Source organism: Vicugna pacos, chromosome 29 (genome assembly GCF_048564905.1).
Source record: "Vicugna pacos chromosome 29, VicPac4, whole genome shotgun sequence".
NCBI classification, from domain to species: Eukaryota; Metazoa; Chordata; class Mammalia; order Artiodactyla; family Camelidae; genus Vicugna; species Vicugna pacos.
The window spans coordinates 14,871,849-14,891,494 of NC_133015.1; the positions used below are offsets into that span (position 1 = coordinate 14,871,849).

The 19,646-nt window shown below is 50.0% G+C and overlaps 2 protein-coding genes across 2 annotated transcripts in view; both read left to right on the top strand.

The window, feature by feature from the left end:
• On the top strand, positions 1-10,005 carry LOC116286005 (phosphatidylinositol 3,4,5-trisphosphate-dependent Rac exchanger 1 protein-like). Its single transcript, XM_031692235.2, has 5 exons — positions 1-111; positions 5,476-5,595; positions 5,920-6,079; positions 7,356-7,632; positions 9,797-10,005. Exons 1-5 carry the CDS (start codon positions 1-3, stop codon positions 9,849-9,851), a joined length of 723 nt encoding a protein of 240 aa, XP_031548095.2. The 3' UTR covers positions 9,852-10,005.
• Positions 9,986-19,646, top strand: part of LOC140690249 (uncharacterized) — a 22,237-nt gene continuing 12,576 nt past the window's right edge. The window contains exons 1-3 of the mRNA XM_072951843.1: positions 9,986-10,003; positions 18,853-18,877; positions 19,418-19,482. Of these exons, the coding sequence (XP_072807944.1) occupies positions 18,862-18,877; positions 19,418-19,482 (81 nt within the window). The 5' untranslated portion in view covers positions 9,986-10,003; positions 18,853-18,861. The remainder of the gene's footprint in view (positions 10,004-18,852; positions 18,878-19,417; positions 19,483-19,646) is intronic.

The following is a 19,646-nucleotide window of genomic DNA, read 5'->3' on the forward strand; positions in this document are numbered from 1 at the left end:
ATGAGGGAGCTGGGCCAGGGCCGGGTGCTCCTGGGCTGGCTGCCCGAGGATGAGCACGGCCTGGGGTCCGGGCCACTGTGTGCCTTCGCCTCCGCTGCTGTCGCCTGGCAGGTAAGGGGGTGCCGGTGGGGGCGCGCAGGTCGGGGAGCCAGTGGTTGAGGCCTGGCCTACGCTGAGGAGGCGCACAGGGATGGCTGTGTAGGTGAGGCCCGGGCCTCATGGCCCGTTAGGCCCCTGAGGCGGGTCCAGGGCCGCCGCCCTGGTTTGTGGTGCATCGCCCCCGCCATCAATAGTCACTGAACCCTGGTGTCTTCATCGCCACTCACACGTGGCTTTAGGAAAGCGGGAGCAGCCCCGGGAGGTGGGAGGGCGCCGGAGTGACCTTGGAGCACCTCCGACCGGCCCTCAGGCCATGGCCTTCCTGCTTAGGTGGACCTGCCTGGTGGCGGCAGGCCGCCCTGGGCCCTCCAGGTTGGAATAACGGGCGAGGCCCGGGGCTTTTGGGAACTTGCAGGCCTGCCCCCGAGATCGAAATGTTTTGGCAACTGTGGTTTTAGTTAGTCTTTGGAAAAATCTCAAAACTGTCTTTCACAGTGGCTACGCCAAACTACAGTGCCACCAGCAGTGTAGGAGGGTCCCCTTCTGTCCACAGCCTACCAGTGTTTCTCCTTTGTGGACTTCTGTTGAATGATGGGCTTTCTGACTGCGTGTGTGAGGTAATGCCTCGTTGTAGTGTTGACTTGCGTTTCTCTGATAAGGAGAGATAGTGAGCATTTTGTTCATGTGCCTGTTGGCCGTTTCTGTGCCTTCATTGGAGAAATGCGTGTACAGGTCTTCTGCCCGTGTTTGGATTGGGGTGTGTGTTGTTCAGTTACTAAGTTGTATGCCCTGATTACGTAGTCTGGAAATGAAGCCTTTGTCAGTCGAATCGTTTGCAGGTATTTTCGCCCATTCAGTAGGTTGTGCTTTTGATTTGCTTATGGTTCCCTTTGCTGTGCTGAAGCCTGTGAGCTCAGCTAGGTCCCGTGTGTGTGTGTTTGCTTGTGCTTTTCCTTCTGGTGCTGGGGTAGAGTGCCCTAGGAGATCATTGCTGAGATGTATGTGAGGTAATGTGTTGCCTGTGTGTTGTTTGAAGAGGTTTATAGATTCCGGTCTTCCGTTCAAGTTTTTAAGGCATTCTGAGTTTATTTCTGTGTACGGTGTTAGGCAGTCATCTAGCTTCATTGATTTCCACGCAGCTGTCCAGTTTTCCCTACAGCCTTTGCTGAAGAGACTGCATTGCCTCCATGGTAGGTTCTTCCCTCCTTTGTCAAAGATTGATTGACCAAAAGTTTGCGGGTTTATTTCTGGGCTCTCATTTCTGTCCCACTGATCCATATGTCCGTTTTCGTAGGAATCCCATGCTGTTTTGATCATAGGTCTGTAGTAGTGTCTGAATTCTGGGAGGCTTATTCCTCCAGCTTTGTTGTTTTTCTTGAGTAAAGCTTCGGTTATCCTGGGTCTTTTGTGAGTCCATGTAAAGTTTAATAGGATTTTTTCTAGTTCTGTGAAAAATGGCCTGTGTGATTTGGTAGGGATCTGCATGCAGTCTGTCAATTCCTCTGGGCAGGTACGGCCATTTTAAGAATATCGATTCTTCCAATAGAAGGAAGTGGGCTATCTTTCGTTTTCTCAAGTCCTCTTTACTTCCCTCAAGTGTTTTATGGGTCTGTGCATGTAAGCATTTCACGTCCTTGGTTAGACTTATTCCTCAGTATTTTATGTTTTGGATGCAATTTTAAAAGGGAGGATTACATTCTTGTGAAGAAGTGCCACTGATTTTTGCATGTCGATTTTGTATTCTCCTACCTTGCCAACTACTTCAATTAGCCATAGTCATTTTTATGTGGAACCTTTTGGATTTTGTGTATATAGTATCATGTCATGTGCATACAATGAGGATTTTATTTCTTGTCTTTCAGTTTGGACCCCTTTTCTTTCTTTTTGCTGTCTAATTTGATGTGGCTAGGACTTCCAATACTATATTGAATAAAAGGGGTGAGAGTGAGCATCTTTGTCTTGTCCAGATTTCTGTGGACCGGCTTTCAGCTTTTCTTGGTAGAGTATTATGATGGCTGTAGGTTTGTGATGAATAGCTTTGTATCGTGTTGAGATATGTTCCCTGTATACCCAGTTCAGTAAGACCACGGGCTCAGTGAGGTCAGGTGGCTAGGAAGATGGCAGCGTGGTGGTGGTGGCCAGGGGAGCCGGTCATTTCCTGCCTTCTCCCACACGGCCTGGACTCGGGGCAGCCTCTGCTGCCACAGGCTCATGGGACGCAGGTTACCGGCCATCCTGCTCCTGGGAGGCGGGCATGGTGCAGTCAGTGTGTGGCGTCGAGTGGGGAGGGGTGCGACAGCCACAGCGGGAAATGGGCGCAAATCCCTGTGGTTGCACGGGGCAGCCCCGATCCTGCAGTGGCCACCGCTGCCACGCCCTGACCGCACCCTGGCCGCCTCCAAGGAGCAGGCTCTCAGGGAGAAGTGCCTTCTGCCAAGCTGGGGTAAATGAGGCCGCCTCAGGCCAGGCAGCTGGGTAGATTGGAGCAAGTCGACTGGCTCTCCCAGGGTAGCCCCCTCCCCCGCCACCGCTGCCACTGCCCGCTGTCCTCCCGCGGGCCACACGGTCGTCCCGGCAGGTCCCCGTGCCCAGGGCCTCCCGCCCTAGGTGTCTAGACCGCCATGCGTGCCATCAGCTGCCCAAAGCCCGGTGGTGAGCATCCTGCGGCCCGGGACCAGCCTGACCCCCTTGCTCAGATCAGGCCCTGGGCACAGAGGTGGTGGGGGTGCAGGGCGCCCTGGTGGGAATTGGCACAGTCTCCAGCCCCGCCTACCGTGCCCAAGAGGAGCCTTGGGCAGTGGACTGTGTGTCCGTGCGCTGCTCGGGATCCTGTCTGGTGGCTGTCACGACGGGAACCTGAGCGCAGACCGCCCCAGCCCCGGTGGGGTGAGGAGTGAGCGGGTCAGCTCGGGTCATGGGTGCACTCAGAGGGAGGGGGGATCCCGTGGTGAGGGTGGCCAGGTTGAGGAGTGAGGGGCCAACCAGAGTGGAAGTCACCTGGCTGAAGTGTGCAGGGGCCGTCTTGGGGTGAGGGACGCTCAGAGTAAGGGGACCCCATTGAGGGGAGGGGTGGTAATCCTGGGGTTAGGGGTGAGGGGACCATCCCAGGATGGTGGGCGGACCCGGGGTGAAGCATGAGGGGTCAGCTTGTTTGCAGGGGCTGTAAGTTAGGTCCTAGTGGGGCAGAGTGTGGGGGTGGGGACCTCAATATGAGGAGAAGGATTCTGCCTTGTTTTGGGGATCGGGTCAGGGATGAGGCCTGGTTGGGAGATGCGCGGGCAGTGACGGGGGTTGAGGCGTTGTGTGGCGTCCAGCAGGGGGAATGGAACTGTGGGGTGTGGCCTGGCCCAGGGCCAGTGGTGGTTGTAACTGGGTGCCGGGGGACCCTGTCGGTGTCTGGTTGGGGGAGCATAGGGGTGGGGACTCGGCCGGCCAGTCCTGGGCCACGAAGTGGACCAGCCCCACTGCCCCACAGCCTGGCCTCGCATGGCCGTGCTCAACTTGTCAGCCCCACTGGCCGTGTCCCTTAGTGTGGGAACCCCAGCCAGAGCATCCCCGCTACCAGCGGGAGCGGGAGGGGCTCGCACGCGGACGTGCATTTGCGAAGTCTCAGGAGCCGGCCCAGAGCGTGTGGGAGCTGGGCCAGGGCCGGGTGCTCCTGGACCAGCTCCCCGATGAGGAACACGGCCTGGGGTCTGGGCCGCCGCGTGTCTTCGCCTCTGCTGCTGTCGCCTGGTAGGTAAGGGGGCGCCGGTGGTTGAGGCCTGGGCTGCGTTGGAGAGGAGCACAGAGAGGGTTGTGTAGGTGAGGCCTGGGCCATGATACTATAGATAGAAAATCCTAAAGCACGGATGCAGCTAGATGCAGGGTTACGGCTAGGGGCAGGGTTGGACTAGGTTCATGGTTTCGGCTATATGCAGGGTTAGTGCTATGTTCAGGTTTAGGGCTAGCGTCAGGTTTCCGGCTGGGTTCATTGTTAGTGTTACACACAGGGCTAGGGCTAGGTTCAGGGTGAGGGCTGGGTTGAGGGTTAGGGTTATGTGACGGCTGAGGTCTTGGTTCAGGTTTAGGGCTAGGGGAAAGTTTAAGTCTAGGTGCAGCTTTACGGCTATATCAAAATTACGGATAGATTCGGAGGTAGGGCTAGCAGCAGGGTTATGGCTAGGCTCAGGTTTTGTGCTACGTTCAGGCTTAAGGCTAGCTGCAGTATTAAAGGAAGGTTCAAGGTGCGGGCTATGTTCAGGATTAGGGCTAGTTTTAGGTTTAGGGCTAAGTTGAGGGTTAGAGCTAGGTTCAGGTTTAGGTCTAGATTGAGGTTTAAGTCTAGTTTCAGGGTTAGGTCTACACGTAGATTTAGGGCTAGGTGTTAAGTTAGGGCTGATTTCAAGTTTAGGGCTAATTTCAAGTTTAGGGCTAGGTTCAAGCTGAGGTCTATGATCAGGGTTAGGTGGGGGACACCCGTGAGCAAGGGGGACATGGACCCTGCCATCAGGGCACTGACATGGGAGGAAGCAGACAATGAACAAAAGAAGAAAAACTTGACAAGTGGTGACATAGTGTGAGGGTGAGGGAAGGAAGAGTGATAGTGTGTGGATTGAGAGGTTCTCTTTGGAGCAGGTTGGGGGAAAGCATTTCACTCCAAGAAAGTGCCTGCTTGCTTCCTAGATATGTCACTACCTAGCTATGTGGCCTCTGAGGAGCCACAGCCTCTCTGGGTTTATGTTAATTGGGACTTAATCTCAGCTACATAGAAAGATTGGTCCAGCAAACTGAAAAGTATGAGAGGGTCAACAAGCTTCAGGTCTGGCTCAATCCAGCACCTCATATAGTGAGGAAGCTCTTTGTTTTTCTCCAGTTCCCTGCTCTGCTCCCGCTGTGTCGCTTTTCTCCTCACATGCTGTTTTCTGCACCTGGTGGCTCTGGTAACTTGGAATGTAGTTGAGAAAGAGAATGTCTCCTCTTTGTAGATCCAGCCAAAGCCCCAGAACAGATTCTCATTGGTCCAGCTTGGGTCACATGCTGATTCCTGAACCAACAGGCGAACTGAATAGGGCAAATCTAATATCCTCCTTGGCCAGGCCTTTGCCTGTAGGGGAAGGTGTGGTTGGAGGTCCGCTTTTGTGAGCCACATAGACTGGGAATGGGGCTCAAGGGTTGATTCTTAGAAGGGAAATCTTCTAGAATAAAGAGTGAGCGATAGTGGGCTGGCAAAAGTGAACAGAGCTGCAGCAGAGGCTTCGGTCTCCCCATCTGCCCAACATGAGCCGTCCTCGGTGCTGGGTCGGAGGGCTGGCCTGGTGTGGGGTGGTGCCCCATCCTCAGGTTTGCCCGTCCCTTTGGCTTCCAGTGTTCCCCCTGCTGTCCCTGGGTCCCCAGCTGAGCCCACGTGGGGACAGCCCTGCGGTGAGCCTGACCGAGGACAGCGTGCACCTGGAGCAGAGCGTGGTGCGTGAGTGCGTGAGCACAGCAGGCGTCCAGTGCCTCCTGCTGGAGGAGGTTGTGGAGCCGTGTGGATCTTCGGCCTCACTGCCAAGGTCTTGCTGGGTGGTGTCCTGCCCAGGGGGGTGGAGCAACCTTATCCCCACATCCTCAGAGTTAGGCTGGAGCCCTTCTAGTCCCTGCCCCACCCCTTGGTAGCTGTGGGACTTAGGAGAGTGACTTCCTATCTCTCAGGCTCAGTTTGCTCATTTGCTAAGTGGGCCAGTAAGACATCTGACCTTACGGGGTACTACGAGGCGCACAGTAGTCACCGCACAGCAGCCCCTGAACACCCGCTCTGGGGCACAGTGAGTGCTCAGTAGCTGTTAAATCTCTCTGTAGATCCCTGAGGCCTGTGCTGCCGACGACAGAATCTTCGTGCAGGACTCTGGATGGCTGACAGCCCTGAGCAGCGTCGTGAAGACCACGTTCCACTACGAGTTCCGCCACCTGCGACACCGAACTGGAGAGCCCTGGCCAGAGGACCGCCTGCTGCCAGGAGGTGTCCGCATCCTGCAGGGTCTCCGCGGGGGTTACTGTGGTTGTAAGTGTCAGCACCCAACCCAGTGAGCTTCAACAGACAGGAGAAGTTACTGGTTTGTATTACTGAAAAGTCCTGCGGTAAACTTCAGGCATGGCAGTATCCAGGCACTCAAACAGATACCAGACTAGGACAAGAATAGGGTCTCCCTCCTTCTCTTGACTGTGTTCTTCTGTGTTGGCTTTGCTCTCAGGCAGGCTCTTTTCATGTAGTGACAGAATGACCCCCGGGAGCTCCAGTGTTAGCAACCCCAGTAGAAAGGGGACTTGATGACAGCTCTTGTTGGCTTGGCTTGGGCCCCTTGCCCAGCCCTGTATGTGTCTCTGCAGGGAAGGGGGGCAGTCTTACCTGAACCCCATGCACTGTGGGTCAGAGAGAGGTGGTTCCTCAGAGACAGCCCAGATGCAGCAAAAGTGGGGAAATGAATGTGGAGAGGTAGCCAGAGGCCTCAGATTTCTCCAGGTCTTCCCTGAAATCTGGGTACAGGGAAAGGCAGTGCGGGGGAATTCACTCTTCCATTTGAAAGTATTGGCATTTTGTCCAATTCTGGAATGTCTGACCTAGACCAGAGTAAAGTGGGTACTCGGGGTGGGCCAGGATTCCCAGAGCCCTGCATCATGACCTCATGTCCCCCAGCTTTCTCAGTAGCTGTTAATCCACTGCGTGGCCTGGTCTTTTTTACCCACAAATTGCCACATCAGCCTCCTGGAAGTGTCCTACCCCAAGACCATGCCCTTGGTTGGTAGGTCCTTCAGCATCCGCTTTGATCACAAACCCTGGATTGTCGACCTTGACCCAGAGCAAGGTAACTGTGTCTCAAAAATTGTGGTCAGATCTCACACTACAGATACTTAAACAGAAGCACGTATGAAGGCTAGCAGCCCAAGACTGGAATGGTGGCCCCACAGTCATCAGGGATGAAGCCTCCTTTCTATGCCACCATCTCTAGAGGTTGCTTTTATCCTGAAGGATGCCTCATGGTATAGAATGGCTGCTGGAGTACCAGCCATCATTTCTACATTCTAGGCCGGAAAAAGATCACAGGAGTTAAAAGCATATTAGCGCCAAATGGAAACTTTTTTTAAATTGAAGCAATTTAATGTACTGAAAGAGTATTTAAAAGGGAAACTTTCCTCATTCATTGCAATCCTTAAAATGGGTTTGTATAGGTCTGTCGAAGGGGCTTGTGAGTATCTGGGGGCTGTTTGTAAGTGAGCTCTCTTTCCCTCCACTGCAGGTCACCTGAACCCCATGTCCTACACCCAGCACTGCATCACCACCATGCCTGCCCCCTCCTGGAAGTGCCTACCTGCTGTGGATGGGGACTCCCAAAGCCAAGGTCCCAATGACAGCAGCTTTGAGCCAGCCAGTGGAGTCCTCAGCCAGGAGAACCGGGGCCTGAGCTTCCTGCTGAAGCAGGAGGACCATGAGATCCAGGACGCCTACCTGCAGCTCTTCACCAAACTGGATGTGTCTGTGACGGAGATGAAGCAATATGTCCCTCAGATCGACAGGTGAGCCCTGGGCCAGGAGGGAATGGCAGGGCGTCTCAGAGTCAGGATTTCTCAACCTCGGTAATGTCAGTGTTTTGGGTAGGGTCACTGTTTGGAGTGTATCCTGCACACGATAGGCTGTTAGTGGCATCCCTGGTCTCTACCCAGTAGATGCCAGCAGCACACCCTCCCCAGGTTGTGACAATGAAAAATGTCTCAAAGCGTTGTCACATGCCCTCTCAGTGGGCAAAATCACTCACAGTTGAGAACTGCTGCTCTGATGTAAGGATGGATGTAGGCAGCATCCTCAGCAGAGGGTAGAACTGTTTGGTGAAAGGTTTTGAGGGAATTTTATCATTTAAACATTGGGAAAGAGATGGCTGGATGTGATGTGCCTTTTGGTACCTTGTCCCGGACACACATACAGCACCCCCTACAAAGTATTTTTAGCAACAGAAGTTGCACCGTTCTCTGATCAAAGTTTAGGTCTCAGTACTGGGCTGGAGGATGTGGGGTGTAGGGAAAGTGAAGCGGCACCTCAGGGACACCATGGGCCAAATCCAGAGGGTGGGCAGTCCTGGATGACAAATGACCCAGTTTCTTTAACAAATAAATGACAAGGGAGAAGCAGGTTCAGGGAGGAGGAGGAACTGGTAGAGAAGGGACTTGAGAGGCTTATCAATCAAACGCAGCGAGGAGACCTGGTTTGCATTCGGTTTCTAAGATACTGTCTGTGGGAAGGCATCTTTGTGACCATCAGGGACATTTGAACGTGGACCGGGGACCTGAGAGTCTTATGGGATGATTAATTTTGTGAGGTTTGATGCTTGCAGGCTGGTTATGTTCACAACAGTGTTCCTCAGCCTCGACACTTTCGACATTTTGGGCTGGACACTTCTTTGCTGTGGGGTATTTAGTGGCACTCCAGTCTCTGCTGCTTGGATGCCAGTAGTTTCTCCCCACACCCCCAACCCTGCTTCGGCTGTGACAGCTAAAAATGTCTCTGGACGGTGCTGTTTGCCCCTCAGGAAACTCGCTAAACTGCTTAATGTTTCCTGGCAGGGGCAGGGGGGAGGGGACGGGTTGAGAATCACTGCTTTAAAAAAAATGTCTTTTTTTGCTAGAGACACATATGAAAGTGTTTCTCAGGGGAATTATATGGTATCTCAGGTTTTTTAAAATACTGTGGAAAGAGAAAAAGCTGCAGAAAGATTGAGGGAAGAAATGTGGATTCTGAGTTGCCATTGTGGAAACTGGCAGCGGGTACCTGAGGTTTGCCATGCTGTCCCCTCTTCCTCTGTATATGATAGAAATTGTTCACGATAAAAGAAAAGATAATGAGAGGTCTAGAGCCAGTATGCTGGCCCTGCCGCTTATTAGCTGTGTGACCTTGGACAAGTCACTCAGCCTCTCTGATCTTCAGTGTTCTCATCTGCTAAAGTGGGGCTAGTCATAATACTGACCTTACTGATATGTAGTTGGATTGTGCCAGCTAGGGTTTACTGATCACTTACGAGGCGCCAGACACTCTTCTGGGCACTTGACACATTTTAAGTCCCTTAATCTGTACAGCAGCTTAGGACATAGTGATGTTTCGAGAACTGTATGGATAAGGAAATGGAGTCTAAAGAGTGGTTTAATGATTAGCCATAGGTCTCTAAACTAGGAAACGGTAGCATCGGGATTTGAATCTGGCGTCTGTCTGTGTTCAAAACCCATGCTTCCCACTGTTACTCTCTATGCCAGGGTTGACACTAAGGCCTGTGGGCCAAATCCAGCCCATGGCTTTTTTTTTTTTTTATTTAAAGATTTTCTGGGAAATAGCTATGCCCAGTCCTTTACGAAGTGTCTGGTGCTGTCATATCACAGCGGCAGAGCTGAGTCGTTGGCATCCGGGACCGTGTGCAGCCCTGAGAGACCACGCTCCCCAGGCGCCTTCTATCCTCCTGAGCCTGGTGTCGGTTGGCCATGAGCTAAGACCCTTGCATCTGATGACCCCTGCAGGAGGGCCAGTGTATGCACATCTGCAGAGTTGCTGGCAGGATTTTCAGGGTAGGGACAGAGAGCCTTTGGGTCTGCTTAGGGTCAGAGGTGTGGCCTGAGGTCAGGGCCTTGCCCGGGGCCTCCTAGGGGTGAGTGAAGCCACACACTTGTGCCTTTAAGTTCAAAGTCTTTCCCCCCACAGGCTTCCGTCCACCTTCACGGAGCCCACCTCAGGTGGGTCCTGCGATCCCCGCTAGGCCGAGGAGGCCTCGTCGCCCCCGCTCGTCAGTGAAGAAAATGAGATGGACAGAACCGACCACGGGGGCATGAAGAAAGTGTGCGGCAAGCTGTCTGATGTGGATCGGGAGGACTCGGGTCATGACACCATGAGCTACCGCGACTCCTTCAGGTGGGCCACGGTGTGGATGGTCAGGGGCACAGCTGAGGTCCCAACTCAGATGTCCAGACTCAGAGGACATTTCCCAGGAGGCGGTGGGATGGGGTGCTGTTACTAAGCCGTTTGGTTCTGGCAGGGGGTTTCTGAGCCCCACAGCACATCCCGGATGCGCCCTTTGGGCCCCCAAGCCCAGGCTAATGTTTCAGGGCCTGTCCCCTGGTGGACACCATCCATCCGTTCTGCTTTGGTTCCGTTCCACGCACACTGATGGATTGTGGTCATAGAAAAAGTCATGATGTGCAGTGTGTTTGAAACTCAGCGTAAGACCTGTGGTTTCTGCAACAAACACCGTGTAGTTTTACTTGACTCCAGGAGGCTGAGAGGTGTTTTTCCCTCCTACCTCAGAGTATCTGAATTGCTTTCTCCTGGTTAACTTAATGTTAACAATGTCAGTGAAGTCCTAATTAGTGGGTGAAATGGACTGAAAATTGAATTTCCTGTGAGAAACCGTATCGTGGGTGAATGGAATTCCTTACACACAAACCAGCCCTGTGACCTCCCGTGAAAGGTGGTACAACATCCGGCCATGGTGTTTGTGCTAGGGTCCTGGGGGGCACTTTGGTAGGTTGTGGGCAGAACACAGAGCTGATAGAATTTGGGAAGAAGTGCCTTTGGTCCTGTCCTCCAGCTTTTTCATTCTTTCAGTCTTTGAGGGCCCTGCCTGGTCAGTGTCTCTTGGTGACTGTTGATGAGATGGCGTTGCTTCAGGGCGCTGTGTGTCCTTGGAGCCTCATGTCCAATGAGCCAGATTCCTCCATCTCGATGGGTTTCCATTCTTACTTTTTTGGGTCCTCTGATGTTTCCTCTGATTGTCAGGGAAGTGAAGAACACCCCAGCGAACGAGTACCAGTCCTCCTTTGCCACTCCCTCCTGCAGTGTTTTGCTTTTTCTTTCTTTTTTCCTTTTTTCCTATCAGATTTTTGGCATCTTTGTCTTTCGAAGAGGGTGATGTAGTGTCGAAGTTTGGTAGGTGCTCTGGCTGCCTGAGTAGGTCCTTAGATCTGAGTTTTCTTGTGTTTGTGGGAGAGGGTGAACTACGAGCATCCTTCTACTCCGCCATCTTGCTTCTCTTCTCCCTGTTTTTACTCTTATTTACCTTGGTGCCTGACTTAATGATAATAGAAGACCTGTTTCCTGAGGTAAAATTGACTTGCCGTTTGTTAGGAGTCAGGGTCACTCGTGAACACATCCTCACCCTGTTTGTCCTGACTGATGCATGACTTAATGTCATTGAAAGAGGATTTTCCTGAGACAACTTGTGCCAGTGGTCTTCCTCAGAACCTCAGGGAGCAGGTCACAGGATGGGCTCCAGGTAGAATCGCTTTACAAGGTCGATCTTGGTTCAAGGTAAGGTTACAGCACTCATCACCCCTGAGATCCTTAGGTAACTCACAACCCCTCTGAATTCTCATCCATAAAATGGGTTATTGAGAATGTGTAATTGGAACACTGCAGTTTGAATTTGGTCATTTGGCACATTGTATTGCTCAGTGTGAGACCTCAATACCTTTGACCTGATGTTAATTGGTAATTTACAGGGGGTCCCTACTCCTGAGGGTTGAAAGGAATTCTGGTTAACAGTAGGAGGAGACCCAGGATCCCTGAAGCCTGCTCACCCTGGATGGGATTCAGTCCCTCCAGGCCGGGGGATCCTGAGGCCAGCATAGTGCATGAAGCCTGGCTGTGGAGCCAGGAAGGCCTAGCAGTGGTTGGAAATGCAACACCACTGGGTCTGTGAGGAGTCGGGGTCAACTCCCCACAGAGCAGGCTCTGGAGTTTCCTCCCCAGGGGCAGCCCATTCTCCTGGAAGTCAGCCCCAACAGGGACAGACACAGAGGCTGGAACCAGCAGTCCCAAGAAAAATGGGAGGTACCGGTCTTTGCAAGTATGGTGACCACTGGGGAGCTCAGCTCCAGGGAGGTCAGAGCCTTAGAGCGGGAGGGACTGTGAGGCCAGGATTCCTGCCTTTTCTGCCCCCTCCACTCTGGGCCTCTTCCCAGAGTCAGGCCACCCTGGCCCTTTGTCCCCCACCATGCACTGTTGTAGGCCCCTGCCTGAAGGCTCTAGAGAATAAGCCGTGGGCTGACCTGATAAGCAACCTGTGAGAGATGTCATGTAGCCGGCTGGATCAGAGATGGCCTATGTAGTGTGTCCAGTGTGGACGGCTGGGTAGCCAGTGACGGGTAAGATCCTCAGAGGAGGACAACCTAAGACAGGCACGGCCGGCTGGATCAGAGATGGCCTATGTAGTGTGTCCAGTGTGGACGGCTGGATAGCCAAAGACGGGTAAGATCCTCAGAGGAGGACAACCTAAGACAGGCACAGCCGACTGGATGAGACGTGGCCTAAAGTGTCCAGTGTGGACGGCTGGATAGCCAAAGACGGGTAAGATCCTCAGAGGAGGACAACCTAAGACAGGCACGGCCGGCTGGGTCAGAGATGGCCTGCTTAATGAAGTTTTGTGATGAACTGTAAAATAATCTGTCCTTGATCATGTAACATCCTGTGCTTACTGCAGGAGCCTGGGAACCTGGAGCCTGGGATCCTAAATAGCTTCAGATTATTAACATTGTTATAACCTAGGTGGTATGTGAGGCATTGTGCATGTCGTATATGAACCCTTTTACAAGAATCAATAGAGAGAGAACTGCTTGGCTTCACTCCGCACGGTGTTTGTGTGTACATGATAACGTGCCACCGACAACTGTGGGCTGGCTCCTTCCTTCCTTCTTGCCTTCTCTTGTCTCTGCTTCTCCCTACCTGGTCCCCCTCTGTCACTTCCTGTCACTCTCTAGGACTTGACCCCCGCCTGTCTTTCAGTCACTCAACGCACTGTCTCTCTCCCTGCCTGTCCCTTTCTCTGTCTCTGCCCCCAGGCCCTCAGGCCCTGCGCTCTGGTCCAGCCCTGTCCAGGGCCACAGGGCCCCACCCTTTTCAGCCCTCCCACCCTCACGGCCAAGTTGTGGCCCCAGCCCTGCTCACAGTGGAGGAGCCAGTTACAGAGGCTGCTCCTGCTGGTATTTACTGCTGCACCGCTGTTCCCCCCTCTTTCTGGGCAGCACAATCACATCTTGACCTGTTGGTGGCTTGACTTGGACCCAGCCTGGGCTCCAGAGCTGCTGCAGGGCTGGCCACCTTCCCCACCTGGAAGGAGGGAGGGCCCTGTGGGCTTAAGGGGCTCCTGTAGGATTGGATTGAGGGACATGTAAGGAGCCAGATATTTTCACCCAACTCCTTTGTGAGTGGCAGAGAGTCCCAAGCCACTGACTGTCCCCTGCCCGTTTCTCACTAAGAGCTACTGAGCTCCTGAGACTTAGGAGGGAGCTGCTGCCCTCAGTCCTCCTGAGAGTTTGCCTGGAATTGGGGCTTCTGGGGGCAGCTGGCAGGGCAGGGCTGGGGCACAAAGCCTGGATTAGTGCAGGCCCTCTCACTGGACTCCCGTGGCCACTCCAGGCACCTCATCCATTCCTCACTGTCAGCAGTTGGCCACTTCACAGGGACAGATATGAGGGTCTCTCTGACCCTTGAGACTGGCAGGCCCCACGTGCTCAGTATTTCTTGATTGAGTGAACACAACCACCCCCCATATCTGGATACCAAATCTTCCCACCACCCCAGAAGGATTTCTCAGGCCCCCTCACAGCCAGTTCTGCCCCAAAGCACAACTTTGCTTCTGTCCCACCCGGGTAGTTTCTGCCTCCTTGGACCTGGGTGTACGTGAGTCACCCGAGTGCAGAGTGCAGGGTGTGACAATATAGAATTACACTGTATAGTTACATATATGGCAAAAATAATAGGGTTTATTTTTATGCGTGTATCGCATGTACCTGGAATGAATGTGTCACCTACAGGTTTACTATAGATAAGGACGGCCATATGGGTGTGGTGATGTGATTTGGATGGTTGGCTGTTTCGATCTTCTCCATCTTGTGGACGTTCTCTCTGCCTTTTGTATGAAGTGCTGAGTGAAGGGGAGTGAGGACCTCCCACCCTGCCTGTATATTTGATTCCTCTTGGTTCTGTCATTCTTTACCTTACATCTTTTACAGCCACTGCCCAAGGGAAACCCTGGGAATTTGGAGGAGAAGGGAGCACCCAGAATTGGGGGGCAGGGAACCTGGGTTGGGCAGGGCCAGAAAACATAAGGTCAGAAAAGTTTGCAGAGAGGACCCCAGGGTTGGATGGCAGTTGGTGGGGGAGTGGGGATCAGTTAGCAGGGGTGTATGCTAAAAGTGACGTCACCCAGAATGTACACTGTGAGATGCCAGGGGCAAAGGCAGGTGATTGGTCGAGAGAGGGCATAAAGCCAACGGCATCGTTCAAACCGGAGATGGCAGTTGGAGTCTCCAACTGCTCCTGAGAGCTCAGTTGAACTGCTGTTTTCCTGACCCGTCATCCTTTCCGTGACCCCCTTCTCCCAAGTGTCTAACCCCTCTTCCTGTCACACTCTGTCCCCAACCCCTCCTCGTCCCTTTTCCTCCCACCCCACCTCCTGACAGGGCCCTGAGAGGACCGGGACATGGAGCTGATGGGGCTGCTTTCCTGGCCCCATGTGCTGGGGGTGTAGTGGATATAAAAACACAACTGTGAGTAAGCATCAGGCATCGGGGGTTTCCTCCTTATTCCTGGGCTCTCACACTGTGGTTAAATAGCTGCTTTCTCATGGGGTCCTTGATGGGAACGCATTGTTGGTGAAGACCAAGGGCCTCAGGACAGGTTTCTTGACCAGCCTGGAGTGGCCATGGCCACCAGCATCCTCATCAAGATCTGGGTCCTTTCACGACCTCTTGGACCAAACACAGCAGGTTGACAGGAAGAAACCTGAAATAGTTACTTTATTGCATCAAAGAAGGAAGTGTGAATGTACTAAAAGCCATTGAGTTGTATGCCTAAAATGGGAGAATGTGTGAATTGTATCTCAGTAGAGCTGTTTTTTACGAAGGGCACTGGGGTGCATTTCTCTGATAATTAGCGATACTGAGCATTTTTTCATGTGCCTATTGGCCATTTGTTTGTCTTCATTGGAGAAATGCTTGTGTAGGTCTTCTGCCCATTTTTGGATTGGGTTGTTTATTTTTTTCTTATTAAGTCTTATGAGCTGCTTATATATTCCAGAAATTAAGCCCTTATCAGTCTCATCTTTTGCAAATATTTTCTCCCATTCTGTAGGTTGTCTTTTTGTTTTATTTATGGTTTCCTTTGCTGTGCAAAAGCTTCCAAATTTAATTAGATCTCATTTGTTTATTTTTGCTTTTATTTCTATTGGACATCCAGCGACTTCTGAGTCATCCCTTTCCTTCTCCTCTTGGAGGCTGCCCCTGGGGACTCTATGTCCAGCTAGGTTGGTGGGAGCCCTGAGAAGCCAGCTGATGTGAAAATCAGTGGCTGCAACCTGCTGGGATGTTTATAATGGGGAAATGCCTAGGAGTGACATGACCAGGAGGTGGATGAGTTGTCATCCTTTCTTTAGTGAAGTGTCCATGTGCAGAGTGTTGATTTTCCCAAAGCAGAAAGGGTCCTTCATGTCCTTAGAATTGTCCAAATATAAAGAAAATTCAGATACATGCTGTGAAACTTTCACTCTTATCAGGAAAAAGCACCTCCACACCCCAAAAAAGGAAAAAGAACACCTCATGGATTTAAGTGGGTTTGTCCTGATAGGCTTGCACCAGATTCTTACAGACCTGGAAAAATTGAGTGTCAGGAACAATCCTTGCACTGAAGCAGAATCAATGCCACATGAACACTCCACCCAAAGAAGAGTCTGTTCTGTGTCTTCTGAGCCTACTAAGGAGGGCATTTCTATGTCATCTTTGTTGGAATTTTTTCCCTCAGAGGGAATGAGGCTGAGTTCTCCTAGGTTACTTAAGCCCTCTTTCCCTACCACGTGTTTGAGCATTTGGATAAACTAACTTGTCCTTCTCCACCGTTGCTCATGGCCGCTGATAGAACCTGAGTCCATCGGCCCTGATGGATAGACTCTAGGTAGGAGGCAGCTGCTGAAGTCAGTGCTCAGACAGTGCCGTGTGTAACAAGCATGCCCACGGCAGAGGGGGTTTTACCAGTTAGTGACTAGGTGGTATTTGTTTTTGTGCCTTTGATCTGCATGTCTCTCCTTTGTGCTGAGACCCACTGCTCTCTCAGACAGCAGCTATGCAAAGACAGTGCGTGTTTTCCAGCAGCACATGTTTTACTGACCGCAACTGTGAGCTGACAGTGACAGTGTTACTGATTTCAGAGGCTGCTTTCTAGAGAGGTTTTATTTGCACAAGACTGAAACTTGGTGTCTAGATTAGTACAGATTACATTGTGCATTTATTCCCTCCTATAATACTTATATTATAAATCTGTTTTTTACAAAACTATGTGTTTGCCTTTTGTTTTGGTGACTGTACATTCCAGAAATACAAATTGATTTTCATGGTGGCTGTTAATGGACGTAGGTGCAGTACTGTGAAATATGCATGTGAGTTATTTGTACTGATTATTTTGAGTTCTCTTTTTATGTAACTTCATTCTTAGAGTTTTAATCATATTATACAAGATTACTTAACTATACAAATCCTTATTTATTTCAGAAGTCTGACATTACGTGCTCTGGATCAGTACCAAAGTGAATATTGAAGAAAACCTCCATGGTTTTTAGATAGTTGGGCTAAAATATATCATTAATTTTTGTTGGAATAGTAATTTTGACATTATTCTAAGAGCTGGTCTGCTTACTCTCATGTCCAGTCTATAAATGTAGAAATACATCTCTGTACATCTCTCTGTATTTTAACATATCTTCATTGCTCTTTCCCCATACATGTTGGGTGTATTTTTGGAGACATTTCATAGGGGTTTGTCCAGGTACTTCATGAACATCCAATAGAAGGTGGAGGCGTCCCATGCCCTGTAGGTTTGTGTTTGCTTATTTTCAATTTCAAGTTGGCTTCTGCATTCATAAGTTAAGTTCTGTTAACTATTTTAAAAATATTTGCAACGTGCCTGTCAGCAAAGTCAAATCTGCAACATTTTGTGCGTCATATGTTTTTGCAGCTTTAGTGTGGTGTATTTACATGTAATATCAGCACCTTCCCAATGATGCAGCTTGTTGATATTTGACATATGTGAGCAGCAATGGAACTATCACCAAAGGCAGTAAACATACCCACACTCCCAACAGCATCCTCCCAATCCTTTTGAACTCAAGTGTCCCTTCTCGCCTCTCTGAGGAGCTATTTGAGGGGTGTGGTTGAGGGTTTCTAAAGATGATTCTCTGTGACAGATACACTGTGAATGTCTTTGAGGTTCCTCGTTATCTCCAATATTATTTCAGGTCTTCCACACTCTGCCTGACCTTTTCCATCCTGGGCCTGATGTTTATGAAATTCTGTGGAAGCTAACTGTTACTGCTGGTTCCTGGGGAGTTTTTGCTTTTCTTGTATTTGTCTGGAGGACTGTCCTCACTGTATTACTAAAGTACCTGACAGTGTCCTTTTAATCACACCTAACAGGAATTTTTAGTCACTGAACATTTTATTTGCCTGCCTGGACCAGAACCCAGGAGTCTTTTCTTTGTTACCCTTTAGATTACTAACTTGAACAGAAATTAGTTTTGAAATGGAAATTTGTTGCAAAATACTATCTTTATAGTAAGAACTCATTGAGCAACACAACAATATATTCTCAATGAGCAAATGACAATTTATAAACTCTTCTCTTCAATAACAAAACAGAAAGGTTAAGTATTGGTGAGCCCATCTCTCTCCCCATCTGCCCCGCCTGTGTGTTGGGTGACAGGGGACAGGGACGCTCAGTGTTCCCTGAGCAAGTGTGAAGTGAAGGGAACGTCTGTGGCTTCCTGTTTGCCCTCCGTGGGTGCATTCTTCTGTCGCCACATTATTGCCACTGGAGCTTTCACACTGTGATGATATTCCAATATCTTTGCAAGGTTAGAGGCTGGCCTCAGTCTCTGATCATCACTTAAGGTTTTGAATGAAGAAATATGTTTTAGAGGTCAGGAAAATGTGTCTTTACGTAGTATTACAGTGGAGTCCTGCCTGCATTTTACTGAGCTGCTGTTCCTCAGATGATGACTCATGTCTGAGTCAGGAAGCACGTTCGCTTCTTGAAAATGGTCACTGTGTTTCCTGCTGCTGTGTGTGCTTTTATTACAGCCACTGCTCACTTTTCGTTCTCTTCTGATGTCTCACTTGATGTCCGTTTGTTTTTAGTGGTCTTGACAAATCTTATGACCTCATATGTTACAACTGCTTATCAACTCAACAGTCAACTCTATAAGAGTTCAGAAAATCTTTCATTGAATGGAAGGGGTGCATCTTAGTATAACGATTTTGCCTTTATTTTTCTTTTAGTTTCTCTCTCTCTCTCTCTCGAAGATTACACAACAATCCAGCTTCTGGACTTAAGTGTGGATGTTTGGTTTGGCAAAAAAAAAAAAATCAGAAAAATGATGCATTACAACATACTATGAAAATGATACAGTTCAGTGTTAATCAACATGAATATACATTATGACAATTGAATAGATTGGTGTTTATTTAATACAATGTGGACAGATTTTTTTTGCTTAAAAATAAGCTATTGACCAGTGTGCTATCAGAAATGGTGAGTGAAAGATCATGCCTTAAGTAGGAAGTTTTGATTTTTCCTGACTTTTAATCACATGAATCGTTATGCTGAACCAAAGTGATAATGGTAATTTCAATGGATTACTGTTTTGATAGTTTATTAGAAACCATATATTTACTAATTATATGATTTGACTTCAAATTTAATGTTTCTGCCTCTCCTAGGTAAAAAAAATGTCAAAATATAAAGGTAAGATACTATATTTTAGTTATCTTTGTAATATTTTCTCAATACCAGGATGTGATGTATACGTTTTAATTCAACTAAGAGTAAACACAATGACTTCTGATGTCTAAATGACTTCTTAACTCTTGAAAATTTTACTCCTGCGATGGTGTCTAAATGACACCATAGAGGAAGTTGACATCTATTGAGCCAAGAGACCAGGGGGGTCACAGGAGAAGAAAGACTAAGAGGAGTTTAATAGTGCATAGAAGTCTTTAGAAAGCAGGGAATGTGAAGAGCCTAATGTTAGGAGAAAGTACATTAATGATTTCTCCAGCTAGTTTGAGCCTTGACATTGCACAATGGATGATTACTAATGAAAATACCACACTAAGGAGAATGTGGTCTACACAGGAAGAATCAGGGGAACGGCAACCACCTTGCTGTGCTGTGGGAAAGAGTGTACTACGGTGAAGTAACGCTTGGGAGAATTGTAATGCTTCAGCAAAGTCTAGGCAGAAAAGACAAATCCTCAAACCTATCTGTGGTTTACCTTCGATTCAGGAAGGGGTGTGCGTCCAGTGCGGCACGGCAGCGCCTGCCAAAGTGAAGGGACCACGGAGGCCCAGGTAAATGGGGTTGGTCGTTCTCGGTTGGAAGCGTGTCTGGGAAATGTGCCCTTTTTGTTTTCCCAGCAGCCTCTCCTGTCCTCGTCCCCAGATTGTGTGTTCTGAGACGGGTCTGGCGTGCCATTACTTTCCAAATTCAAACTCTTGCCCAGGAGCCAGTGGCC

Coding starts and splice junctions, on each gene's coding strand:
- LOC116286005 (XM_031692235.2), top strand. CDS start 1: ATGAGGGAGCTGGGCCAGGGCCGGGTGCTCCTGGGCTGGCTGCCCGAG. Junction 6,080..7,355: donor GGACCGCCTGCTGCCAGGAG/GTGTCCGCATCC, acceptor CCTCCACTGCAG/GTCACCTGAACCCCATGTCC. Junction 7,633..9,796: donor TATGTCCCTCAGATCGACAG/GTGAGCCCTGGG, acceptor TTCCCCCCACAG/GCTTCCGTCCACCTTCACGG.